Source organism: Urocitellus parryii, chromosome 4 (assembly GCF_045843805.1).
Source record: "Urocitellus parryii isolate mUroPar1 chromosome 4, mUroPar1.hap1, whole genome shotgun sequence".
Classification (NCBI taxonomy): Eukaryota; Metazoa; Chordata; class Mammalia; order Rodentia; family Sciuridae; genus Urocitellus; species Urocitellus parryii.
In genome coordinates this window covers 120909364-120936444 of record NC_135534.1, presented here as the reverse complement: position 1 = coordinate 120936444, position 27081 = coordinate 120909364, and the positions used below count along the sequence as shown (strand labels likewise).

At 48.9% G+C, this 27081-nt stretch overlaps 1 protein-coding gene across 3 annotated transcripts in view; it reads left to right on the top strand.

Moving 5' to 3' along the window:
* Igsf9b (immunoglobulin superfamily member 9B) overlaps positions 1 to 27081 on the top strand; it is a 47767-nt gene that overhangs the window by 13828 nt on the left and 6858 nt on the right. Inside the window, exons 4-18 of one of the 3 annotated variants that reach the window (XM_026394687.2) lie at positions 4966 to 5117; positions 5446 to 5563; positions 6710 to 6851; positions 7167 to 7312; positions 9881 to 10023; positions 10317 to 10457; positions 10541 to 10657; positions 10940 to 11090; positions 12210 to 12321; positions 14838 to 15013; positions 16332 to 16558; positions 17384 to 17468; positions 19596 to 19757; positions 20130 to 20175; positions 20752 to 22398. In XM_026394687.2, coding sequence (XP_026250472.1) covers positions 4966 to 5117; positions 5446 to 5563; positions 6710 to 6851; positions 7167 to 7312; positions 9881 to 10023; positions 10317 to 10457; positions 10541 to 10657; positions 10940 to 11090; positions 12210 to 12321; positions 14838 to 15013; positions 16332 to 16558; positions 17384 to 17468; positions 19596 to 19757; positions 20130 to 20175; positions 20752 to 22398 — 3565 coding nt within the window. Of the gene's footprint in view, positions 1 to 4965; positions 5118 to 5445; positions 5564 to 6709; positions 6852 to 7166; positions 7313 to 9880; positions 10024 to 10316; positions 10458 to 10540; positions 10658 to 10939; positions 11091 to 12209; positions 12334 to 14837; positions 15014 to 16331; positions 16559 to 17383; positions 17469 to 19595; positions 19758 to 20129; positions 20176 to 20751; positions 22399 to 27081 lie in introns of those variants that run through there. The other 2 variants (XM_026394688.2, XM_077797798.1) reach the window with 2 other exon arrangements.

Sequence of the window (27081 nt, the reverse complement as noted above, 5' to 3'; positions counted from 1 at the left end):
TCTGAGAGTTCTTATCTGGGAGCAGATGCTCTGGAGGAGTCAGAAAGCTGGAACCATAGAGAAAGAATAGAGAAGAAGTGGTCTTCATAGTGGGAGGGAATGGCATATTTTATTTTTGTTTTGCTTTGTTCTTTTGGCCAGGTGCTTATTCCTCTTTATTCAACTGATGACAAAAATGTATTCAGATCCACTGTGTTGTAGACACCACTCTGGTTATTGAGGCTTTGACAGCACATGTGCTTAGATATGCCACATACATTGTAGGTCTTTCTGGTTTGGATTCTGATACTATAGCTGCTATGGTTGGAAAAGAGAAATTAGAGTTGTTCCTGGCTTGGAGGCTTCTCTCAGTATTGATCTGCCTTGAAGGATGACTCTGTCCTACCTAGTAGGGTTGGATCAGACCCATGCTCTTTCTGAATCTGAGAACCTATCCAGGGTCTTGGAAGAACAAAGCCTGCTATCTATCTATCTATCTATCTATTTATTTTTTCCCAGGCTGGGGATCAAACCTAGTTTTGTGCATGCCAGACAAGCATTCTACCACTGAGTTATAGCCCCAGCCCTAGAACAGAGTATTTAATCAAGAGTGTTGGCCCAGAGGACAGGAAATGTTAAAGATGGTAGCCCTAGGTCAATGTTGGCTCAGGCATTAGATGTGGTTATTTCCTGCCAATCAGTCTGAAGAGGCTAATTGTAGACAGATTTTAAATCTTGGGTGGTTTGTCCTTACCACCCAGCAAGATTTTGAGTCGCTTCATTTTGATGCCAGCTGTTGTGTGTGCAGTGAATGCAAACTCATCTTAATATTAACCCAGGCAAAATATAATTAGGAAGGTGAATCTGCTGCTCAAAGTTTCTCTGGTTGAATAGCAAGCCAAGAGTCCCCACATTATTTCCTTTCTCTCCAGGGCCCTTTCCTAAATGGTTGGAACCTGTCTAGAGCTGCTGCCTCCTTTTCTTTTGCATCATTCTGGATGGTGGTGTCCATTTCGGAAACCTGAGATACCAGGTGTTCATTTGACACATGGTGGGAAAGTAGAATCTAGTTTGGAAATGTATGTTTTTTTACTGTATGTGTTTCTTAGTTTGCACCAGTGGGAGTTGATTCTTAGGAAGTTTCTAACTGCTCTGAGTAGAATAACCATGGACCATGACCCATAAAAGATTTAGTTTATTTCATGAACTCACTGTGTGTTAACTATGTTATTGAGGACAAGTTAAGTTACGTCACTGAGCTTCAGTTGCCTCAGGGGGAAAACAACAACAAAAAAACGATGTCTATTTGCACAGTTGTTGTGAGGATTCAATGAAATGCTGTGTGAGAAAGTATCTTGCACAGTGTCTGGAACATTAATTACATATGGGTAGTTATGGATAAAATGCTGGCCACCCTCCTTCTCAAGAGATAAAGCCAGTTAAAGGTGTAGTTGGCAAGGATGTCAGTCTGGAAGATGCAGAGGACTTTGGTAGTCTAAAAATCCTCATGAATTCACTAATAGTTATCTATTCAAAACTTCTTTTTGAGTGTCCAGTTTATGGCAGGCTCCAGGTATATGGCAAGGGGCATGACCCAATTCTGGCTTTGAATATCCTTCAAACTCCAGAGACAGTCAAGTCCAGAGATGATTGCCATGTGGTTTTGGGAGCACATAGGAGGGACAGCTTCTTTGAAGAAATAGCCTCTGTTCAGAGGCTTGGCTGGTGAGAAGAGTCAGCCAGGAGCAGATGGGAGGTTGGGATGGCAACTCCAGGAAGAAGGAGCAGCATGTCTGGAACCCTTGAGCGAGGAGAGTAGCTCTCCTCATTCAGGGAGTGCAGGCTGGTTGTTCATATGGAAGCACTGAGCAGGAACGCCAAGCATGGTACACCATCTGCTCCACGCTTGAGAACCGGGGCTTAATGATAGAACAGTTTGCTATAACCATGAAGCTTATCTGTGAAATGGGCAGAACAGAACAGATGCCTCCCAATAGGAGAGAAAGATCTCTCTCCTCTTATTCCCCCTTTCCCTTCTTAACTGAATTCTGAGGTTCCTCCCATCACAAATATTTCTATTATGGAACAGCCTAAGTGCTAGCATTCTATTTCTTCTAAACTAGAAGGTTTAATGTCAGGCTTTTTTTTTTTTTTTAATTTTAAACAGCATTACCTTGAGAAATTGAAAGGCCAGTGAAAAATTAGAATTACAAATTGTCTCATTCCCCTTCTGTGCTTTCTTTGAAGACCAGTTGGGTGGAAACAAACCCAGTTATTTCTTTATCATATATAAAATACCCCAAAAGCTCAAGCCAAGTCTTGCTTTAGGTTGGCAAATTACTTGGAGGAGAGGCCAGCCTGTTTCTAACCTGCACTATTAATTATAGGGCACTTGCAAAAAGAATTAAGCTTGGAAATGCAGCTGGCAAGCTAACACCTAATTCAGTAAATAATCGAGAGTCAAACCATTATTTTCCTGAAAACTCGAAATTGTTCAAAGTACTTTCCTGATTAGCACCTAAATAATAAAGTAATTATGTAATTAGTAATTAATTTGTCACTTCAGGACGTAGTTTAATTTATTATCTTTTCTTTTAAGCTTGAGACCAGAGGTAACAGAGGCTATGGCTATATTAACTGTATTTCAGGGAGCAGGTTGGGTGAGGATGGCTCTGTTGGAGATGAGCATATGTTCCTGGGGCCTAGGGGCTAGGACTCCAGAATCCCTTTATAAGGACTTGAAATGATTTTTTGCCATTAGTCTATTATATTCTTAAATGCTGGCTAACAATTGATTTTCTCAAGAATATATATTATATATGCTTTTGATTGTAACGATGTGTGCTTCTTGTCTTTATTTTGGGGGGGTGCAGTTCCAGGGATTGAACTCAGGGGCACGTGACCATTGAGTCACACCCCCAGCCCTGTTTTGCATTTTATTTAGAGACAAGGTTTCACTGAGTTGCTTAGTGCCTTGCTTATGCTGTGGCTGGCTCTGAACTCATGATCCTCCTGCTTCAGCCTCCTGAGCCTGTGGGATTATAGATGTGCACCACCATGCCCAGCAAGTATGCTTCTTAATGCGTTCCATCATCCCTCTTCAAATGCCTCCTGTGTCTCTACATTGAGCCATGGGGCTTTGAAGATTATAGACCAAGGTGATCTTGCCATGGTCTTGCTCTTAAGAAGTTTTATGTATTTAAATTTATGTTGGAAGAAGCCTTCATTCATTTGTTCATTCACTTTACTTATTCTTTCATTCAACAAATATTTGCTAAGAACCTTGTTTCATCCAGAAATGGTGTTAAAAGCTATACATTCAGTGGCACTACAGAAAAGGTGTCTGTTTTCAGGAAGCCACTATTCCCCAAAATTGGGACTCATAAGAAACATGTAAGCAAATACATGTATATGAACTTGGGAATGTAGCTCAGTTGTAGAGTGCTTGCTTACCATGTATAAGGCCTTGGATTCAACTGCAGTACCACAAAAAAAGAACAAAACACATACATATATATGGATGTTAGTTCTGATAAGTTCCTTAACAGAAATAGAACAGTGCAAGGGAGCAGGGAATTCTAGAAGTACTATCTGAAATGGACTGATTAGGTAAGGCAGAGGTAGCATTCAACAGACTTGTATGAACAGGAGGAGTGAGATATGGGTATAGAGTTCTAGAGAGGACCTCAAATACATAAGACCCTGAAGTTGGAAGTTCTTGCCACATTGGGGGAAGACTAAAGCACAGGAGGGGATGAATGTTTTAGGAGAAGAGGTTGGGGCTGGTCAGGACCAAATTCTAAACTCTTGTGATGAGTTCTAAGTTCAGGGCTGTGTGGATGAGAAGGAGCCCCTGAAAGCTCAGTAGCTTCAGTAGCTCTCAGGGAAATGATAAGTAGGGAAGTAATAGCAGAATAACTATTTAAAAAATATGTTTGTATTTTATAAGATCCTTTTCACAAACATGATCTCATTTATTCCTCACATCAATTCCAGAGGGTGGAGGTTTTAGGGAAAGCCCAGAGAGGTCGAGGAACCAAGGTTATGGCAAGTGGCAGCCTAGCAGTTGAATTTGGATCCTGAGCTTTGGGTGCCTTTAGAGGTGCTCAGAGTGGCTTGCTTTAGGGCTGGTATTCAGAAATTGGGGTCATCCTTATCTTGCCATTTTGGAAGATCCTAGAACCAATAGTCTAAGGGTTTAAGATTTACTGGATGACTTCTACAAGCAGCTCAGGTGATGGGACTGCGTCTCTTAAAAGTTGATTATACAAACAGGATGGAGTTTTAGTCACATTTCAATGCAGGGGAAAGATAACCTGGCATAATCGGAGGACAGTTATGGAGGGAGTCACCTGCAGAGGGAGCTGTTCACCTTTACCTATGGAAGCCAGATAGGGAGGCAGATAGATACTTTTCTCTGCAGAATCTGGGAATTTAAGATTATTTTTAAATTAGCCTTGGCCTGGGATCTGTTTTAGGTCTCGATGGGGCTCAGATGGCAAATGTCCTAGAAATATGAGGGCCTGGCTAAGCTGGAATGCAGGAAGTATAGTTCCTATGCATCACGATAATCCTGAGTGGAAACACTGAAAGGTGGTAGAAAATTTTGGGAACATAGAGAGCTGTCTTGTGTATGTCATTTACCTAATGCTGACTATGGCAGCTTCCCTGTAGTAGATGCTCAATAATATTTTACTGGGAAGTATTTAAATTTGGTAGGTAAATCATAGAATTTGGATCCTGAGCTTTGGGTGCCTTTAGAGGTGCTCAGAGTGGCTTGCTTTAGGGCTGGTATTCAGAAACTGGGGCTATCCTTAGAGCCAGACTGAGATTGGATCCCACATCTCCCCTTCCCTATGATATCCCTGGGCAGGACTTTCACCATCTCCACTTTTGTTGTTCCATCCTTGCATTCTGCCGAGTTGCAATGAGAGTTCTGTATGGGTGGGCTGGTTCCATTCCTCACCTTCGTGGTCTCCTTTGCAGCCCCTCCCACCTTTACAGAAACACCCCCCCAGTACATCGAGGCCAAGGAGGGTGGCAGTATTACCATGACCTGCACAGCTTTTGGGAACCCCAAGCCCATCGTCACCTGGCTCAAGGAGGGAACGCTCCTCGGTGCTAGTGGGAAGTACCAGGTGAGCGTGGCTATAGGCTGGGACTGCTGCAGTCACTCTTCTTCACCCTCCCTCCCTGCCCTTCTCTCCCCTCCAAGGCAGATGACTGTTGACACTACTGTGCAGGTAGAAGGTGGAGGCAGAAAAGCCCACAGCCTGGCCTGGCTGTAGGCATCCCCTCTGGGTGTCTTGGAGGGAGACAGATAGATAAGGAGGCACCTACTCTCTGGATCCCCTGATGCATGTGTTCCTGGGACCTTCTCCAGTCCAGCTTCTTTGCCTGTATCTCTCAGGGCTACATTTGTGGGGCCCATAGGTGGGTGTGACTGTGTTTGTTCTCCACCCCTAGGTGAGTGACGGCAGCCTGACGGTGACATCAGTCAGTCGTGAGGACAGAGGCGCCTATACCTGTCGAGCATACAGTATCCAGGGGGAGGCTATGCACACAACCCACCTGCTGGTACAAGGTAGATGGACTATTTCCTCTTTTCCTCCTGAGCTCTTGCAGGGGATGCCCAACCCTGCTGAGCTACAGTGATATTTTCCTGGGCTATAGGTTTCATAGCTGGGGGAGGTGGAGATACGGGCAGACCACAAAAGCTGGACAAAGGCTCCTGTATCACACATAGCTCACTGGTTGCATCTTTCATCCTGGCCTGCCTGGGAAAGAGCATCACACAGTGTAGCAGGGAAGCACTGTGCTAAGTGGATTTCTGGTTTCCCTCTTTCTGGATAGCATCTCTACCATGCCTGCACCTCCTCAAAAGAGGAGACCTCCCTTGGGTTATCTATCCATTAGTGATGGCATCAATAAATAAAGATAAGGATTTGATCCAAGCCCCAGACATTTAAACAACACCAAGAGCATTTGGCAAAGCTGGGTCTGTACAGTCAGCACCAAGAGATGCCACTCTGTCCAGCCTTGGTCCCAGGAGTGCCCCAGAAGGGTTGGATACTCACTGCCCAGAATGTGTGGAATCCTGTGGAGAGGTTTTTGCTTTTCCACCTACCACCTGCTGGAGGGATAGGGAGAGTTGGTGGCAGCTGTGTCTGGCTGAGAGAATGGCAACAATAGTATTTGCTCCTTCCCCTAAGGGTTGAGCAGTAACCAGGGCCAGAGGTCCCGCTATAGCTTGGCTGGAAGCTGCCCCTCTCAGGAAAGAGCTGGCTGCAGCTCTGCCTCTCTTTCCCGCAGCAAGTACCAGGGACTTCTAGAATTTCACTCTCCCGTCAGCCCCCAGCCTCTTCTCTGCTGAGTTGCCATCTTTACCTTTGGCAACTAAGCAGTAGTCACAAGGCTCTGTCTCCTCCAGAGACAAGATTATTCTTTGCTGCAGATTTTTATAAACCAGACTTCTTCCCTCCTGCATGTCTCCTATTCAAGCTTTGCAGGAAGGGTATGTGTGTGGGGTGGATAGATGGCTGGTCTGGGAACCATGAGGGTGGGGTAGAGGGAGGATGCTTGAGCCTGTATTGGCTAGAAGTCTTTGTGACAACTATTCAGGCTATACTGCCCATAGTGCTCCTCCCTGACCACCTCAGACCTTCCCGGGAGGCTTGGTGTCATTGGTCTGCCCCATCAGGAGGTGATGTTTGTTTCCTGTTCTCTCTAGGGCCTCCTTTTATTGTTTCCCCTCCTGAGAACATCACCGTCAACATCTCCCAGGATGCTCTGCTCACCTGCAGGGCAGAGGCGTATCCCGGCAACCTCACCTACACCTGGTACTGGCAGGATGAGAACGTCTACTTCCAGAAGTGAGCAGCTCACAGGGGTTCCCCAGATCAGCAGGGGGAAGGGGCTCTAAACATGGGCTTTGCAGGCTGCCTGTGGGCTCCAGAGACTTGCAGAAGGGGGGAAAGTGGAAAGTCTGGGTCTTGTGTCTCACATACTCAGGCCAGTCTTTGCATGAAAGGACCTTGAGAGAGGGACCCGAGAGTGACAGGAATAGTGGGTCTCCTTGCTGCACCGAGGGGAGGTGAAGGCAACCCTTGCTTGAGTGTTTGCTATGAGATCCTCTTCTCCCACCTACCAATAGCACTCGCCTCCTTGTTTCCTTGCTGGCTTTGCAGCGACCTGAAGCTGAGGGTGCGCATCCTAATTGATGGGACGCTGATCATCTTCCGGGTGAAGCCAGAGGATGCTGGGAAGTACACCTGCGTTCCTAGCAACAGCCTGGGGCGCTCCCCCTCTGCCTCGGCTTACCTGACTGTGCAGTGTGAGTAGGGGTGAGGGAGAGCATTTGTGGGTGTTCCAAAAGATTCAAGCCACATTGCCCAGATTGGAGGCTGGAGGATAGCTAAGACTAAACACGTTTTAGGGGAGTGTGGATGGAGGAAAGAACAAGCAAGGATAGGGCTAACTCTTGCAAGGCATCTTCTATGGGCCAGGCATCACTATGTGATCATTAATTCATTGCATCAGCCAAGCATAGGTCTGGTTCAAGGATAATCTGACCTTCTCTTTGAACAATTTCCCTTCAGAATAGTTGTTCTGGCATCGAATTCTGTACCTTGAACCAGTCATGTTGGTTGATTTTTCTCTCAGGTTTTTAAGGAGCACAGCTTACAACCAGTACAGGGTTAGTTTTTCTGCCAGCCTCACTCTGTCTTTCCACACTGTGGCCAAATCTGGGGTGAGGGGAAGAGGACTCTCTTCTGGAATAGGTTGGTCCATTTGCCATGCCTGGCTCCCTGTGTCTGCCTCCTTGCTCCTTTCCAGGGCTGCTAGAGATCCCAAGTGAATGAGCCTCATTCTTGTGCCAGAACAATTGAGGGCCTCAGTGTGAGCACTACAATTCAGTTTGCTAATCTTTAATACCTGAGTGTCTTTGGTTGCTTTCCCACCCCCTGGCAAGCTGAGCATTGTGAGAAAGACAGAGAAAGAAGGATGAGTAATGAGGATTAATATCCTGCTTTTGATTTGTGGATAGCCCCATCACTCAGACAACAAATGCTCCACAATGTTGCTGTAGGTGACAGACACTTCATCATTGGAGGGCTGGTATGGGAGGACTGCATACACCCAAGGCACAGAGTGGCAGGAGTGAGAAGTGTAGCAGCCTCGGAGCTGAAGAGAAGTAGAGGAATAGTTGTGGCCTGAGAGGTAGAACTCCTCCAACTCTGCTGCACCAAGCTGGGTGTTTGGGACACAATTGCCCTTGAGTAGCCAAGGTAGTGGAGCCAAGATGGGCCTACTGAGCCTCATTGAACCCCTCACCTCAGACTTGTATCATCTTCTCACCTCTGTGGAATGACTGCATGGGATAGCAAAGGTCTCTGTTCTCCAGTTTTACTGACAGCAACTTGAAAAGACTTGTAGCATAGTATAGTATAAGTTCCAAGCTTTAAAGTGCTGTGACACCCAGAACATTGGGTGAAAGCCTGACTAGTAGGTGAAGAAATTTCTCCTAAGTGACTTGGGATGTGTCCAAGTTGTCCAGAAGCTGAAGGTCCTGAAAGAAGGAGCAGACTCCATCTCATAGATGTCTCCTATCTCTCTGGACTGTATGCAGGTGTGCCACCTGAACAAGAAGGTGGCAATGACTATGGTGGACAGGGGTGTGAAAAGGGGTGGTCTTCAGAAGGATGATGACCCTAATTAAGATGCAAATTTCATGCTTGAAGATGTAGGCCATCTTTCTGCTGGGAGAAGTGTTTGGTTTCCCCATCTCTCCCCAGCGCCGGCACCACCACCCACTCCCACTTGTCCTTTTTTGCCTCCTTCCTGCCTTCAAAGAGAATCCAGGGGGCTGAGATTTACAGGTGGGTGAGAGGATCTTTATTTCTGCTAAAGATCAGCGTTCAGAGTATTTCCCATTCATAAACCCTTTGAAAACCTTGAAGGAAAAAAAAAAAAGACTCTACCATACAAAAGTAGGAAGCTATGTCTAAATATATAACTCGGCCTGGTATTTATGTAATGCTGTTCTCTGAAGAGCTCAAATGCTTAAAAGTTACCAGCTCATTCATCCTCACAGCCTCCCTAGTTCTGGATCCTTCTCCATAACCCTTGGAGGGACTGGGGAGAACTGAACGGAGGTGACTCAGCTGCATCACAGGGATCCAGGGCCATTATCCTCTGTCTCAGAGCCTTTCATCTGCTGTGGCCAGGGTTGATTCTGCATTTCAACTGCAGAGGCCAATGACAAAACGGAGGCAGAGGGAGCTGAACAACCAGCAGAAGGAACAGAGAGGAGAAAAAGGACCCACTGTGATTACCCCATGATAGCCTCATGCCTAGAACTGAAGTTGCTATGTTGGCTCAGGATGTGCAGAGAGAGCCAACTGCTTGCTGCTCAAGAGAGACCTTGGGATAAAGAACTAGAGGGGAAAGACATGGCCACTGTGGGCTTTGAGGTTAAGAATTTAGGGCTGAGGGAACTGGACATGGAGAATATCTGTGAATTGAGGAATTTAGGAGAACTGAAAACTGGGGCCCTTAAATGCCACCAAGCATTCTTTAAAAATGCTTAAAGTTCTTAAAAACATGGTAGATGTGGCAGATAAAAGTCTGCAGCCTGACCTGGCTGGCTATGTGTGCCCCCTGGGCTAGAATTTCCAGAGAGCTAGGTTTATTGGCCCCCATTAACCATTGTGGCCCTGGCCCATAATGCTGTGTTGAGCACTGAGGAGCCATGTGGTAAGTATTTGCTGACTGCTGGATAGATATGATGGTGTGCCTTGCAAGCACAATGCCTTTTGTGTCCTGGTTCATCTCCTGCCTGGATTTCTCATCTGGCTTTTCTCATAGAGCTCTTCTCTCCACCCACACTACCCCTTTGCAGACCCAGCCCGTGTCCTCAACATGCCCCCTGTAATTTATGTGCCCGTGGGAATCCATGGCTATATCCGCTGCCCTGTGGATGCAGAGCCACCAGCCACCGTGGTGAAGTGGAACAAGGACGGCCGCCCCCTGCAGGTGGAGAAGGTGCGAGTGAGATTGCTTGTTGGCATTCAGAATGAGAAGTGCCTTTCTGATCCCTTTGCTAGCTCCGGGTTCTGGTTCTCTGCCAGAGCTCCTCCATCTCTAAAAAAAAAAAAAAAAAAAAAAAAAAGATTAAAAAAAAAAAGTCCTACAGAGGTTTGGCTGTTTTCCCAGGGCACCTAGGTGGCGCCTGCCCTAGGCTGTAGCTGCTGTTCTGTCCTGTGCTCTGTCTGGAGTGGTGGGTCAGAGCATCCGTTCCCTGACCACTGTTCCATGCTCTTCTCTGTCTCTGGCAGAACCTGGGTTGGACCTTGATGGAGGATGGCTCTATCCGAATTGAGGAGGCCACAGAGGAGGCTCTTGGCACTTACACCTGTGTGCCTTACAACACCTTGGGGACCATGGGCCAGTCTGCGCCTGCACGGCTTGTCCTGAAGGTGAGACTCTAGGGCTGCATGTAGCTTCATGAGCGGGGGCACGTGAAAGCCGAACTTCACGCACATGCCTTTGCTTCCCTCAGGATCCCCCGTATTTCACGGTGCTACCAGGTTGGGAATATAGGCAGGAGGCTGGCCGGGAGCTGCTCATCCCCTGTGCAGCTGCAGGGGACCCCTTCCCTGTCATCACTTGGAGAAAGGTACCTGGGCTCTTGATCTCCTGGGCTGTGGTGTAGGTAGGAGAACCCAGTGACCAGATCTGCTCTGGACCCACTCTAATGGGTCAGATGTCAAGCGAGATGTTAAGGGGGATGTAGATCAGTGGGTGATCTGAGAAGGAACAGTGGGAGGGTGTGGTTCCCAAGGACCTGGGGATTGTCCTTCAACATCCTTATCCTTCTCAGACTCTTGAGCTATTGTCTGCTCCTTTCCTAACCTTGGTCTCTGCTCCCATGTTTTCCTTGTCCTCTTGTTTGGCCAAGGTAGGGAAGCCCAGCAGAAGCAAGCACAGTGCCCTACCCAGCGGGAGTCTCCAGTTTCGTGCTCTGAGTAAGGAGGACCACGGGGAGTGGGAATGTGTTGCCACTAATGTGGTCACAAGCATCACTGCCAGCACTCACCTCACTGTCATTGGTATGTGAACAGTGGGCTGGGCGGGGTGGGTGGTAGGGCAGAGTTGGGTCTGGGCATCGGACACCAAAGGGGCATTCTTTTATCCATGCTCTGCAGCTATCCTTCTTAGGTCAGTCCAACCTTGACCCCAGAGCCTTTGTCCTCTGCAGGCTCTGTAAATGAAGGTCCACATGAGTCTAGTTCTTGGGAAGGACCGGCAAATAAATGTACCTAGAAACCCACCTGATAAAAAATGCAGCTGTGTGGTCAGCAAGGACACTGGAGACTTAGAATTTAAAGAGCTGTGGGAAAGCTGGTAGAACTGGAATGAGGGACAATTGGGCCATGTGGCATCTTGGACAGGGAAACAAGCTGAGGCCTGAGGGCTCAGCTGGCATAGGAGACTGGTGCAGGAGAAAGTGACTGGTATTCCTATTTGCGGGCATTTCTGGGTCTGATTGCCTAGGGTGTGCATCCCCAATCTCAGCCTGTCTCCTTGTAGCCTGCCTGTTCCACTGGGTTCTGAGCCATAATCATAACCATGGCTAACTGTCTCTGAGCATTCACCTTCAGTGTTGTGCTCTGAACCAACTGGTCTGCATACCTAGTCATTTACAACCTGGGAGGTGGGAGCTGATGGATCCCCAGGTTACATTAGAATGAGACTGGTGTGGACTTAGCACATTGACCAGTGTCATATAACAGGTGGGACCAGGATTCAGACCTGAGTTGCTATATTACCTGCCATGTTGGGTTGTCTCACACCAGCGTTTGGATGCAAGGTGACTCTTTATAGGAAGTGACACTTTTTGGTTTGCTCAGGACCTCAGAGGAGCTATAGGAGTTTGGCCTGGGTTGAAGAAGGTTCAGATTACCCTTAGTTCTATACTCTTAAAGCTCAGGTGGCCTCTTGCTAGTGAGACTAGACTGCATGGTGAGATAGGCTTCTCTTTCTGATATTGGTAGGGTCTGGGGGTGGGTGGCAGCACCTCAGACACTCCACTTGTCTTCAACCATTTGAGGTATTGCATGTTGGTACTCTATACTTTGGTCTCTCTTGAGTTCCCTGCAGCAAGATTATGGGTGCCCAGCAAATGGGTTCAGCTCCTTTCAGTCTGAGAGGTCTCCCTTGGTCTCCAGGCACCAGCCCCCATGCCCCGGGCAGTGTCCGGGTCCAGGTCTCCATGACAACTGCCAACGTGTCCTGGGAACCAGGCTATGATGGAGGCTACGAGCAGACATTCTCAGTTTGGTACGGACCTCTGTGAGTCAGCCCCGCATGCTTTGCTCTCTGCTTCTCCCTTTCCTGTCCAACACAGGCAGTCCTGGGGTGGGTAGAGGGTCCAAGGAGATTTTGGGTCTGAGCCTGCTAGCCCTGTAGACAGCAAAGTGGGTCAGACAGTGACTAGGTTCTTATGGGCTCTGGGGATTCATAAGGGACTCAGCACTCCTGAGTTCCCACCCTGAAGATTAGGGAAGTCTGTTTAAGCCTTTGCGTGTCTGTGACCCTCTGTAGCTCTTTCCCAGCTTGAGATAAATCCCCAACAACTGTTGTGTCCTCCCTTTCTTTCTTTCTTTCTTTTTCTTTTTTTTTTTTTTTTTTTTTGGACTGGGGATTGAAGACAGGGGTGCTTAACCACTATGCCACATCCCCAGACTTTTTACTTTTTATTTTGAGATAGGGTCTTTCAAGTTGCTTAGGGCCTCGCCAAGTTGCTGAGGCTGGCCTTGAAATTGTGATGCTTCTGCTTCAGCCTCCCGAGTTGCTGAGATTATAGGCATATGCCACCATACCTGGTGTATCTCTTGTTCTTTTTTTTTTTTTTTTTTTGAGGTTCCTCTGGAATCTGGAAGAGATTCCTAATTGTTAAGAACTTTATGAAATAGCTTGACCTGAAATGAAGGGTATACTTTTTATTCTTTCCCATGCCCAGTGGTTCTAGAAGCCAGTATGGAGAGCTTCTGTTAACGTTACTGACCCTGTCTCCAGCAGCTGCACTTTGCAGAATCCTATATCTATTTGTTTTCATGTCTCATTATTAATTCAGCCAGATGCAGTGATGTGAGATTTTTGTCCAAACTTTAGGATAAGTAAAGATTTAAAAAATTTGTGAACCAGAGTAAGCACAGGAGTACAGGAATGGTGGAAGAGAAGTCCAGTGGAATTCTCTCCCATCACTGTAGAGTTCTGTCTCTCCACACTCTTGTCCTGAGCTAAGAACTTCCGCCTGTTCATGTCCTTGTGTAGGGAGGTCAGACCTCCTCCCTTCCTCCTTTTCTCCTCTCCCACCTGGGCCTATGTTTCTAGCCAGGCTCAGTCTGAGTGTGTGGGGAGGGGGAAAAAATCAGATGTCAGAGCAGGATTCAGGGGGACTCATGGAGGCCCCATGAGATGCTCCTCAACAGCACAGGAGCTTAAGAAGGGAGCCTGCTCCTTTTTCTGTCATAGTGGTTTAGGGTTGTTCCCAGGCCGAATATCTTGAGTATCTTGAGTTTTGGATAGGTGATGGGTATCTTGAGTTTTGGATACGTGATGTGTTCCTGGAGGGGGGGAAGCTGCAACCAGGACATCATTCAAACTCATTATCTCTTTTCCTTCCATGGCAGGGCAAAGGGAGGGAACTCCCCATACCACCCAGGGGCTGCTACAAGATGCTGGCTAGGGGAAGGGGTGTTTGGCATGGCTAAGCCATCTTTGGGGTACCCGAGTGGAAGGGTTGGGCACACATCTGGGGGCTTCCTTGCTGCTTGTGGTGCTGTTCCACACGGCTGCTCATCTGCATTGCTTTATCATACTGTGCTCACTTGCTTTGGTGCCCTGGGTGGGGAAAAGGTGGGTGCCAAGGTTGGGGAGGTTTCTTTCCCTTCTTTCTTTTCTAACTGCCTCCAACTCTCCCTGTACTGACTCAGATGTTTGACTCTACTTCTTTTTGCTATGCTTTCCGCTACCTCAGCTTACCCTCCTGGGCATACATGGTAGCGGCCTTTAAACCTAGCGGGGAAGCCTGTGGGCATCAGCTAAGTTACAGTGCAGGTCTGCCAAAGCGGGCCAATCCCACAGGACAATGTCTCCTCTCTGTGGTAATGTGGTGGTACTGCACCTGCAGTAGGTGGTTTCATTGCCTGTTGGAAGTTTGGGGGCCCTTTAGAACAATAGAAAACACTCACCCCTACACACACACAGTGTGACCTCCTAGATTATGATTTCTAACCCTCAAGGCCTTAGGGATCCTGGTCCCACCATGAGAAAACCCCTGGTCATTTTTGCCATATTCTTTGGACATCCTCAGATGACCCAAATCTGATTGGACTGAATGAGCTTCCTGGGTTATTCTGGGTCTCACTTTGAGCTCTCCCTGGGAGGTGGGCAGCCATGGTCACCTGGGTTCCTTCCCTAGTCCTGCTATTGCACAGATGCTTATCCTTACTTCCCAATACTCCCAAGGCAGAGCCTACTCTTAGGGGTGTGCAGGGTGGGATTGTCCCACAGTGCAGCTCGTAATCTTATAGTGTCTTTAGCATGATTTATATGGGAGACTGCCTTTATGTAGTAGAGGTACCAGTGGTGGTAGGTGACCCTGCGTTATGAGGGTTGGCACAGCCAGAGCCAGACAGGTCACCCTACCTTGGCCATCCCCTCTTCCTGTCCTGGAACCTGGGAATGCTTGACCTCTCACTGCCTTATCCTTGAGGACCTTGCATGCATGCTCTTCTCTCCAGTGTGACCCACCCCACCCCTTGTCCCCCATTCTTTCTTTTTTCGGCCAGGATGAAGCGGGCACAGTTTGGGCCCCATGACTGGCTGTCCTTGTCAGTACCACCGGGCCCTAACTGGTTGCTGGTGGACACCCTGGAGCCTGAGACTGCATACCAGTTCAGTGTCCTGGCCCAGAACAAGCTGGGAACCAGCGCCTTCAGTGAGGTGGTCACTGTGAACACTTTAGGTGAGGGTCCGGGACTGGTATGTCTGGGGCTATTTTCTCACAGAGCTGGGATAAAGATGATGATGGCCACGGTCTAGAGCTATTGTTTAGGGCTTAGTACCTTACTAAGTACTCTCTACAGTGGTTCCCTTTGATGACTTGTCATGTTCTTCTGTTGGATTTGTCTGGTCCAATGTCATAATATATTTAGCCAAATTCCTACTGCATCCTCAGATAGAAAGAAGAGCTTTTCTATTTTGCCCTTCCTCATTAGGCCACATGTTTACATGTCCTGTGGGTTTACAGGGGAGACTGGGAATCTTTTTCCTATTGATGTGTTTGCCCTCCTCTTTTTTTTTTTTTTTTTTGCTCTTGGTAGGTAGAGTCAGGGGCACAACTCAGGCCCCATTGTCATAATCCTTTCCTGTACTTCCACAAGGATGAGCAGCAGGGATAAGATGCTCACCCTCAGATCTAAAGTACCTCTGCTAGGCCTCATTTTGTGCCCCTGGGCTAAGAATGGAATTGAGAGAGTGAACAGTGTACCACAAGAAGATTTTCCTAGTTTCTAGGAAGGGAACAAAAGATACAGTCATATGTCACTTATTAGCAGGGGTGCAATCTGAGGATCCCTGTGAAAAGTGCTATTAACCAGTACTATCCTTGTGTGAACACTCTAGAGTGTACTTAAGCAAACCTGAATGGTATAGCCCAAGAGAAAATGATGTGATCAAGAGACACTGTAAACATGAGATATATGAAGCTGTGATGATAAAAAGTGTAGTATAGTAAATACATAAATCAAGTGACATTGTTGCTTATTTTTAAGTATTCTGTACTGTGTACAACTGTATGTGCCACAGTTTTGCATGACTGGCAGCACAAAAGGTTTGTTTGCACAGCATCACCACACATTTGAATAAAGCATTATTCTATGATGTTACGTTGGCTACTATGTCATTCACCAATGGGAATTTTTTAGCTCCATTATAGTCTTATGGGACCAGTATCATATATGGGTCCTTATTGACCAAAATGTTATACGATGTATGATTGTATTTAAATTACACTTAATTCTTCCTTCTTTCCTATAGTTCCCATTTTTTCCCTTTTAAGTACACATCTGATTCCTTCATGTATGTTCTTTAGACCCACTCTGATGGTAGCCACTGTCCCTGACTTCCCTTCCCTTGGACCAGGAGGGCCACTCTAGGTGACACCCTCTTCCCCTCTAAAATGGTGCATTGGTTCCTGGTTGACTCCTGCTCCCAGTGTGGGTGGGGGAGGACATGGCCACCTCAGTATTCCTGATGCCATCTTCCTTTTCCCTCTGCTCCAGCATTCCCTATTACAACTCCAGAACCCCTGGTGCTGGTTACCCCACCAAGGTGCCTCACAGCCAATCGGACCCAGCAGGGTGTGCTCCTGTCTTGGCTCCCACCTGCCAATCACAGCTTCCCTATTGATCGCTATATCATGGAATTCCGAGTCGGGGAGCGCTGGGAGATGCTAGATGATGCCATTCCAGGCACTGATGGAGATTTCTTTGCCAAGGATCTATCACAGGTGGGGCTTGCTTTTCCTTGCCTCTTCTTCCCAGATTCTGGAAGTGTCACAACTCTTTCTAGAGCCACCAGAAACTTGGAGTAACTCAGATCAGGGGCCTGAGGCTAAGCCCTACACTGTTCCTCCCTATAACATTCCTGGATTCTCCTAGATCTGCTATCACGGTTTGGGTTCCTTGGGTCATGGCTGCTGAGGTCCCTCAGGTTCAGGGCCTGCTTGGTGGCAGGGGGTACTTGTGCTGCATAGATGGCTTTTCTTAAGGACAAACACCAGCTAGGGCAGGGTGAGAGGCCAATGTATGTCTTCAGAACACTGTCCTTAGCTTTTGCTGAGGGATGGGCAGAGGAGGTCCCAGAAGGATTGTCCCCTAGGTTAGCCCAACAAAGAATGTGTCTTTTAACAATTTAGAGCCACTGGAGGAAAATACTTTTTTTTTTTTTTAAGCAATCTCTCCTTAATCATGCATATGTCTCTATTGGGAGAGGAAACAGCTCAGATGCAATCTCATGTTATCATTCTGTCTTTTCCCCCTGGACTCTCATTTAGTGGTATGCTGAGATGGGCTCACAGTGACTTTTGAGAGCCCATTGCAAATATATCTGTGCAAGTCTTTCAGTGACCTCACGTCCGTAGCTTTATATCAGCCATAGTGGGAATATTTATACCATAGCAACTGGCCAATGCTAACAATCACCATTAAATACTCACCAGGGACCCCAGTACTCAGGTGCTCTTTCTGTGGAAGTCATTTTCAGGATCTATAGTGATGGAAGAAGTGTTGTCTCAGGTTCCTCCACTGACTAGGTGTTGTCCCTGGTGCTATAGGACACCTGGTATGAGTTCCGGGTTCTGGCTGTCATGCAGGATCTGATCAGTGAGCCCAGCAACATCGCCGGAGTCTCCAGCACAGGTACTTTGGGTGTGGAGGTACTGCTATAGTAATAGGGACATAAAACCCAGAACTGCATGAAAGTCCTTTTGTGAAACAGGACAGATTGGGCTGGAAACTAAGATATTTAGTTGAAACTGCATGAGTCAAAGCATTTCTGAAACCCTTCAGATCCAGTTTCCATGATGCATGGCATTTTATCCTATTAAAAAGCTGGTTTTCTGACAGTTCTTTGGGATAACCATAGAAGGAAATTCAACAAATCTCATTATAGTTGTCACAAAGAACTTGATTTAAATATTGTTTTGCTATACATTTTCTGTTTTCTCTAGTGCTGTACTGTGTTCTGGGGGTGGGACATGCATTGGAGGGAAGAAGCAGAGGGTCAACAAGTGTTTATTGGATGCCTATTATAGGCTTCTTTATAATTATATGGGTTTTATTTGGAAAATTGTTGTTTGGTGTTGTTTTCTTGCCTTCCTTCCTCTCCCTAGATTTTTTTCAGGCTAAATAAAGCCAACTCCCTAGCATTTTCTCCATTTATCTCTCTTTCTCTTGGCACCAGTCCCATTTCTACACGTCTTCTCTCCAGCTCAAGTTCCTGAAACAGAGCAAAGTCCCCTCCCCCAGGGAAGCAGTATCCTTGGTATGGAAGAGGCTCTTGCATAGCAAGCAAACCATGGCCCCATTTCCTTGGGTTCTGCATGCACAGAGGCCTCTGGGACCAGGGACAAGGATCTTGGCCAAAAGCTCACTCACCGAGCCTCCTGGAGTTACAGAAGCACTGATGAGGCCAGATTGAGGAAGGGCAGAACTGGAGCTTCAAGGGAGCTTGGGGGAGGGGAAGAATTGGAGTGTGATTTCTGTCATATATATTAGGCACCCTAGGGTTTTGTTGTAAAATAGAGTTACCTCCTATAGGCAGTAGAACTTTACTTACTTCTGTCTTGGCTTCTCTCCAGGGAAGACTCAGAGAGATGCAGGAACAAGGAAGCTTACAGCCAAAGCCAAAGTTGAAGGCTTGAGCGTTTTGTGGGCTCATTTCTGTAAACTCTTCTGTATTCGGTAGCTTTCTGCTTGGCCTCCAAAAGGAAACATGCCTAGTCAGATGATTCCACACAGGCAATGAGGATGTAGCAATCTCAGCATTCCCTGTATTTAAGTCCCCCATTTGCAAAGGCTGTGGCATTCAATTTCCACTCAGCCCATCAGCATAATTTGGATTATTTTTATCCATTATTATTATTGACATAGCAAGGACTTGTGGCCAAATATATCACTATATATCGAATTTCCCTTTGATGAACCTGAAGAGTGGCACTTACTGATACAGTTGTCTTTTGGGTCAAATATAATAGATTGGGGTCCAGTCATGGCTCTGGCACTAACTAGCTCTGGGAATTTGAGTCCATAGTAAGGCTTAGATCTTTACGTATAAAATGAGAGAACTGAACCCATCTTTACCTTCCCTGCCAGCTCTAGCATCTTCTGTAACTTAGGTGACCTGGGCATGCTAATCCTTGCTATAGGAAGCTGCACGCCTGTCTGTAATGAGTTGAAAATAGATGGGTCTGAATACTATTGCAACAAGCCCTCTCCTGCTCTAGAATTTTACTGTCAAAGTGCTTTCACCCCTGGGCTCTCATTTGGCAGACATGGCATGGGAAAAAGCAGAAATTCCTGGACTGGAGGTCAAAACACCTGGGCTGTGATTAGGATACTGATGTAACATGAACTGGTCACTCAAAGTGAATCACAGTGTTTACATTTAGGGAGTGAAAGCAGTTTGTGTGCTCTGTCTTGCTCATGGGGTTAATGGGAGAAGATCTAATAACATGCACAGAAATGTTTTGCACCAATTAAAGCACTAGACAAATATAGATGATCATTGAAATGGATGCTGTTTCTTTATGAGCTGTGTAGAGGTTACTCGACTTTTATAGAACCCTCCTTTTTTTTTTATAAAACCCCTCTTTTTTCCTCTTCACATAACCACACCTCCTTAGTGTTGGAGTTGAGCTTCAAGGCTGAGCCCCAATATTGCCTATTATATAGCAATAGGGGAAGAAACTTGGAGATCGAGTGTCTGGGTGAGGGGTTGTTGTGGAGAGGGATGGGACCTATAGTGCTCCCTGGTCTCCCTTGCAGACATTTTCCCACAGCCGGACCTGACTGATGATGGGCTGGCCCGGCCTGTATTGGCTGGAATTGTTGCTACCATTTGCTTCTTGGCAGCTGCCATCTTGTTCAGCACTCTGGCTGCTTGCTTTGTCAACAAGCAGCGCAAGCGCAAGCTCAAGCGAAAAAAAGGTAGGTGTCTGTCTCTTCCCCTTCTCTATGTGGCCCTGTTTCAAATGCTCCCCATCAGTAAAGATGGACCATTTGTAGCATCCTCCTTCACCCCAGTCTCTCCTCTTCCTTGGAATTTGGGAAACTGGTATCTGCTCATAGAGCTGCCACTGTGGGACTTGATTTGAAAGAGAGGAGGGAAGCAGGTTACAGGGAAGACTGAAGGGAAGGTAGGGCCTGGTGGTGGGCATAGGCCTCTGAGCTGAACTTGAAGATGCAGTACAAACACAGTGCCTTCCCTTGTGTGGATCTGCATTGATGCCAGGGTGTGGGATGCTGTATTTTTGTGAATTCAGGCCTCAGAGGGCTTTCTCCATTCATTTACCTCTCTAGACCCTCCGCTCTCCATCACTCACTGCAGGAAGAGTCTTGAGTCTCCGTAAGTGTCTCTGGCTGTTGTTGGTATGTGGGAAGGATGGGAAGCCTAGATGTAGGTGGACAGTTTGCCTGGCTTTGCCCCATTTCTGTGTTTCTTAGCTGTTGACTGATCTGCATGTTACTTTTAAGTTGTCCATAGAGATGAAGGGAGTGGTAGTGTAGATAATCCAAATCAATAGGTTATTTATTTATCTTTAACCTTGTGATGTACTTCTATAATTTTTTATCCCCTAACAGATTAGCCTAAATGATGTGTTATACTTAAGTTGGTATTAAAATGAGGTTGAATTTCTTGAACAACCTGGGAATGCAGTTGGAGGTGTGCTTAGACAGAGTGTGCCAAATATAGGGGTAGGCCAGAATAAAAGTAGCAATGTGGGTGTTCATTCTAAAAACGGACAATACATGTCTAGACAATTGAGAATTGGCCAGAGTATTTCTCACCAAAATACTCAGCCCATCTTTGCTCTGTTTCTTCAGTGTTGCCTTCCTGGGTGGTAGTGTGTTTTATTAAGACAATGAAAAGAAGCTGCAGGCTGGTGTAAGCACCCTAACCCTGCTCTTACTCTCCCTGCAGCTTGTCCTCTGGCAAGGTGAGTCCGGAGAGCATCCGCACACTTCGTGCTCCATCTGAGTCCTCCGATGACCAGGGCCAGCCCGCAGCCAAGAGGATGCTGAGTCCCACACGGGAAAAGGAGCTGTCCTTGTACAAAAAGACCAAGAGGGCCATCAGCAGCAAGAAGTACAGTGTGGCCAAGGCTGAGGCAGAGGCTGAGGCCACGACCCCCATCGAGCTGATCAGCAGAGGCCCTGATGGCCGCTTTGTAATGGATCCCTCTGAGATAGAGCCTTCCATGAAAAGCAGACGCATTGAGGGCTTCCCCTTTGCAGAAGAGACAGACATGTACCCTGAGTTCCGTCAGTCTGACGAGGAGAATGAGGACCCGCTGGTGCCCACATCTGTGGCTGCCCTGAAGTCCCAGCTGACTCCCTTGTCTTCCAGCCAGGAGTCCTACCTGCCACCACCAGCATATAGCCCTCGGTTCCAGCCCCGTGGGCTGGAGGGCCCCAGTGGCCTGGGAGGTCGACTCCAGGCCACCGGCCAAACCAGGCCCCCTGCTCCCCGGCCCTTCCACCATGGCCAGTATTATGGGTATCTGAGCAGCAGCAGCCCTGGGGAGGTGGAACCGCCACCCTTCTACATGCCAGAAGTGGGCAGCCCCCTGAGCTCAGTCATGTCGTCCCCACCCCTGCACACAGAGGGGCCATTTGGTCACCCAACCATCCCTGAGGAAAATGGAGAGAATGCTTCTAACAGCACGCTGCCCTTGACTCAAACCCCTACGGGAGGGCGCTCCCCTGAGCCCTGGGGCCGGCCAGAATTCCCCTTTGGGGGGCTGGATACCCCAGCCATGATGTTCCCCCACCAGCTGCACCCCTGTGATGTGGCCGAGAGTCTGCAGCCCAAGGCCTGCCTGCCCCGAGGACTGCCCCCCTCCTCCCTTCAGGTGCCTGCGGCCTACCCAGGCATCCTGTCTCTGGAGGCACCCAAGGGTTGGGCAGGCAAGTCACCAGGCAGGGGCCCTGTCCCAGTGCCGCCCGCCGCCAAGTGGCAGGACAGACCTATGCAACCTCTGGTGAGCCAAGGGCAGCTAAGACATACCAGCCAAGGTATGGGCATACCCGTGTTGCCTTACCCCGAGCCAGCTGAGCCCGGGGGGCACGGCAGCCCCAGCACATTTGGCCTGGACACCCGGTGGTATGAGCCCCGGCCTCGGCCCAGCCCCCGGCAGGCCCGGCGCACCGAGCCCAGTTTACATCAAGTGGTGCTACAGCCTTCCCGGCTCTCACCTCTGACCCAAAGTCCCCTCAGCTCCCGCACTGGCTCTCCAGAGCTCGCCGCCCGTGCCCGGCCTCGCCCGGGCCTCCTACAGCAGGCAGAGATGTCGGAGATCACCCTGCAGCCTCCAGCTGCAGTCAGCTTCTCTCGAAAGTCCACGCCATCCACGGGCTCCCCTTCCCAGAGCAGTCGCAGTGGGAGCCCCAGCTACCGGCCCGCCATGGGCTTCACCACTCTGGCCACAGGCTACCCCTCCCCACCGCCGGGCCCTGCCCCTGCGGCACCTGGGGACAACTTGGATGTGTTTGGACAGACACCTTCCCCTCGGAGGATGGGGGAGGAGTTGCTCCGACCAGAGCCCCCAACAACATTACCTACTTCAGGGTGAGTATGAGCTGCTGTCTCTTACCCACCTCACCTGGTCAACTTCCTCCCCACATGCCTCACCTTGCCCTCCACCTTTCCATCGCCCCAATGACAGGGCTTGTGTGGACATGCTGCAGCATCCCTTTGGTAGGAGTTCTGACCGCGGCATTGCCAGGGTGTGGTCACTGGGGTGGGGTGGGATGGGCTTACCTGCCCAGGTATTCTACCAGGAGCTTAAGGGATCTTCTCCACCCAGCCCAGAGCTCTCAGGAGGCCCACAGCATACTGGGGAGTTTGGGGCAGGGAGGGGAACATGGTGTAGGAGTGATTTCTGTGAGTAATGCCCTTGAAGTCGAGGCCTTCCATGTCCCTATGATCTTGACATTGGGTTGTGGTTCCCTGGAGTTGCCCAGAGACCTCCTGTATAGCCTCCTTCTCTTCCCTCGCCCCTCCTTCTTGCTAAGCAGGACTCCAGAGCCTGACTTCCTAGGACTACCAGGTCAAGGGATGCTTGTTCCCAAACTCCTGCCCATTAGTAGCCCTAGTGAGCGCCGGACTCCAGGCCCTGTCCACAGCCTCTACAGGAAGGGTGCATCCTGGAGGCTGGGAGAAAAACCTTAGGCCTTGTGTGCTGGGAGCCACATCCCCCATCCCCACCTGTGTGCCTCACAGGAAACTGCAGAGAGACAGACAGACAGACAAGCTCCCGCGATCAGCCCGCCTGAGAGAGCACACTCTAAACTGTAGCAGCTGGTATTCCAGGTACCAGAGTCAGCCTGGACATCTGTCCATACCTCTTCTTCTCTGTCTTTCTACCCTACCTTCCTCCTCCTCCTTCTCCTCACCCTTCCTTCCTTCTCTAGTCAGTCTCTGTCCACCTTTCTTTCGTTTCCATTGCCTTTGGGTTGTCCCAACTTGCTCAGAAGAGCCTGCCATGACTCTGTAGTACCCCTTGATCTCCCCCATCCCCTTCCTTTTCTCCTGCCTTTTTCCCTCTCTCTGTCTCTTTCTCTCCCTCTGGTTCCGTCCTTTGGTCTTTCTTCTTGATGTAGCCGCCTGTGGAGGGGAGCAGAGTTCCAGAGGAGGCTGGCCTGGTGGTAGGGGCTGGTAGGTGGCTGGGGAAGAGGAGCCCGGCAACCTTCCCCTGCCCCCATTCCCTCCCACCCTCTCTGGTACCTGGAAGTGCAAGCCCACCTCCCACCCTCAGTACCACTGCGGGGGCTCCTGGTGGGTGGGTGGAGAAGGGTGGAGAAGGTAGGGAGGTGGAGGAGAGCTCTGGCTAGGGCGTCCCGCCTCTGTCTGCAGGAGATGCTGTCGTCGCCCTGTCTGCTTTGTGCAGCCCGCTCACCTGCTTTGTTCCATCGTGCGTCTGGTTCTCCGTCTCTCTCCTCTCCTCCCTCACCCCATTCTCTGGCCTCGCCTGTGGGTCTCTGCTAGCTGTGCTTCCCCCTCCTCCCCTCTGGGTGTGCGTGGGTGGTTCCCCCTGGCCGGTGTTGGTAACTGCTTTGTTTCTGATTGATCTCAGCTATCTGGGCAGTGTTGTCGAGACAAGCCTCTCCTCAGCTCAATAGGTAAGGGAGCTCCTCGGGGGCGGGCGGGGGTGGGCAGGTGGACGGGGCTTTGGCAGGGCCATCGCTTCCTTGACAGGGGATCCAAACCACATTCCCTCACTGCCCATGGGGGGCAGCTGCTGCTCCTGGATTCCCATGGCTTCTGGGTTCCCCACATTGTGCTTCTCAGGCTGCTCCAGCTAGCTGTACAATGAGCTCTTCCAAGACACCCCTAGCTGCAGCTTGTAACCTCCCAGCCCATGTCTAGACCCTTCCAGAGCCCCTGCAGTTGCTCCCTCTCAGACTCCCATCATCCTGCTGCCAACACATCTAGAACCTCTTCCCTAGCAGCCCGGGACCCTGCATGCACCCAAGGGACCCAGGATGCCCAAGATCTGCTTTGCATCTCCACCCTTGGGGACCTATCTGCACCCACATTAATATTTAGGACCTTTCCCTTACCCTCAAACCTCTGCCCTGTTTTCCCAGCAGCCTTAGGCTTAGGGTCCCTCTCTTCACTACCCAGCCTACAAAGGCTTGGATCTTCCCCTGGGGTTGCTGGTCCCTCACCCACTTCTTAGAATCATAATATTAGGTTATCTCAAGGAGCTCGAGTGTCCCACCCCCTCAACATTTGGGTCTTCCTCAGAGTCAGGTGGCTTCTCAGCATGTTAGAGCAAGAGTGGTAAAATGTTACCACTTGCCCCATACTCCTTGGATCTGCAGCCTGTTCTTGGTTGTTTTAAGACTGAAGTGTGACCTCACCCTTGGTCCAAATTGCTTTTCAAGGTGTCTGTAATTGCTATGCAGACCTCCAAGAGAAAGGGCCTTGGCAGGAGCTCCCTCCTCTAGGCATAAGGAAGTTGAGTTAGCAAGAGGGAAGAACAAGGGATCAACACTGCAGGAGCCTGCCCTGCATGGGTGACTCCTTTCTCTACCATCCTTCTGGGTGGAGGCCAAAAGAATATGGCCATTGTAGGGGGCCATTGAGTCTCTTCAACAGGCCCAGGACACTCCAGGCTCTCTCTCTCATGGTTACCTAAAAAGAAGCTTATTTTGGTCATGGATGACACTGACCATGCTTCTGAGAGCATGGCACTGCACTGAGCACCTGCATGGGAGGGAGAGAGTCTTTTATCTAAGTGCTTTTGGCTTCTCTAGATGAGAAGTAGTTACCATTTCCCACCTTGCAATGCCAAGAGAGGCTGATTTTTCTAATTCAGGACTCTAAGTCACTTCAGGTCTTAAGAATGGCCTAACATAAAGAGGACTGCCTTGACATAGTTTTTGATCACCTGCAGCTAAACAACTGTCAGTAGCCAAGAGGCCCTGGAATTGTGTATGAGGTTACTAGTGTCATGCTGCAGTCCCCAGGACTGGAGGGAGGATGAGGACCAGCAGGCAACATTAATAAGCTCACCTGCTCCAGGAACCTCCCATGGCTTCCTGGTTGAATACTATAGAGGAGTGAGAGGGACTGGCCAAATTGCACCTTCCCACTCTTCCTTGTTGTCCCCCAGTTATGACTCTGTTGCCCTTGGGGTAGGTAGCTCTAGACTAGCTTTCACTCCAACTCCTGAAAAGTGCCTGGACTCCATTCTCATTGGTTGCTTCTACTCCCCACTCCCTATTCTGTTGAACCTCTTTTTCCCTAGTGACCCCACCATGCCAGATCTGAGAGAACCCAGCTATCCTATCACTGTTGTGGCAAACCCAGAAACCAGGGGCAGCAATGAGGGACTTGTTTCTCTCTCGGGGTGGCCAGCATCTCCTGCCTAGGAGAACGAAATCCTCCCACATCCTCCGAGTTAGAACTTCATGGTGCTGGGCAACAGGAGCCTCTGCTCGCTCTCCTGCTTGCTGAGAGCCTCCCTGGGGCGCAGTTGCTGCTGGGGCCATGGGGAGATGACAGGCTCCTCTGTAGATGCTGTCTTCATGCTGCGCCTTTGCATGTTTTCCCCCTGGGTCTTGCTTGGAGAAGTTGTGACGCCTCTTGTCTACGTTCGTTCTTGCTGTTTCTTTCCCCTTCAATTTCTCTCCTATTCCTTCTTCCCATGCCTGTTGTTGTCTCCCCCATCTCTCCTCTTTTCTTTCTCCCCCTTTTCTCCTCTTCCCAACTCCCATCTCAACATGTGGAGTTGTATTGTGTGGACCTGTCCTTGTGTGGATTGCTAGGGGCAGAGCTGTTCGCTCAGTTCACGTCTGATGCTGGTAGCACCCCTGTGCTCACATCTTCATCTAACTCCCTTCCACCTTACTACCTGTTGTGACCTCAGTGGTGCAGGGGATTTGGAAGCAAGGGTGCATCTGCCTTTAATAGGTGAACATAGGAGGGAACCCCCATTTGCATACAAACCTCTCCTGAGTTTTGAGGTTCTGAGGCAGAGACTTGGTCTGTACCCTGTCTTTACTGAGAGGGACTATCTTGGGGTCAGGCTGGGTTGGTGCTGACCTGTACACTCCTGGCTGTCTGTGAGGCACTTGGAGAATGGACTCACCTTTTCTCTGGTCATAGTGTGTACATGAGTAGATTCCCTCTGCCTCCCACCCACAGTATCTCACTGAGCAAGTGGAGTTTGTGTTCAGGCAGTGAAGAAGAGGAGGAAACTGCTCTTTAAACCACTGTTTCTGCCTGTTGACTGGGGGGTAACTGGGAACTGTGTTGTAATGGTTAGCTCATAGGGCATCCAGGGAAGGAAGTGTCCAGATGATTCTGATTTCTTTATTTCCCCTGAAGTTTGTCTATTTTGAACCTGACTGCCTTGTTCCTTCGCTATCTTACTTAAGTAAAGAACCAAGCAGCTAAGACCTCTTGTGTTAAATAAGCATGATTGGGGTTTTGTGTGGAGAGAGAGAGAGAGAGAGAGAGAGAGAGAGAGAGAGAGAGAGAGAGAGAGAGGGAGGGAGGGAGGGAGGGAGGGAGGGAGGGAGGGAGAGGGAGAGGGAGAGGAGGAGGAAGAGGGGAGTATTAAAATAGAATCTGGGCTGGGGTTGTGGCTCAGCGGTAGAGCGCCCACCTGCCATGTGCGAGGCCTCAGCACCACATATAAATAAAAAATCAAGGTATTGTGTCAGCTACAACTAAAAAGTATTAAAAAAAATTAGAATCCTAGCAATTTTTGGTAGTTCTGAACTTCAATAAACACTAAAA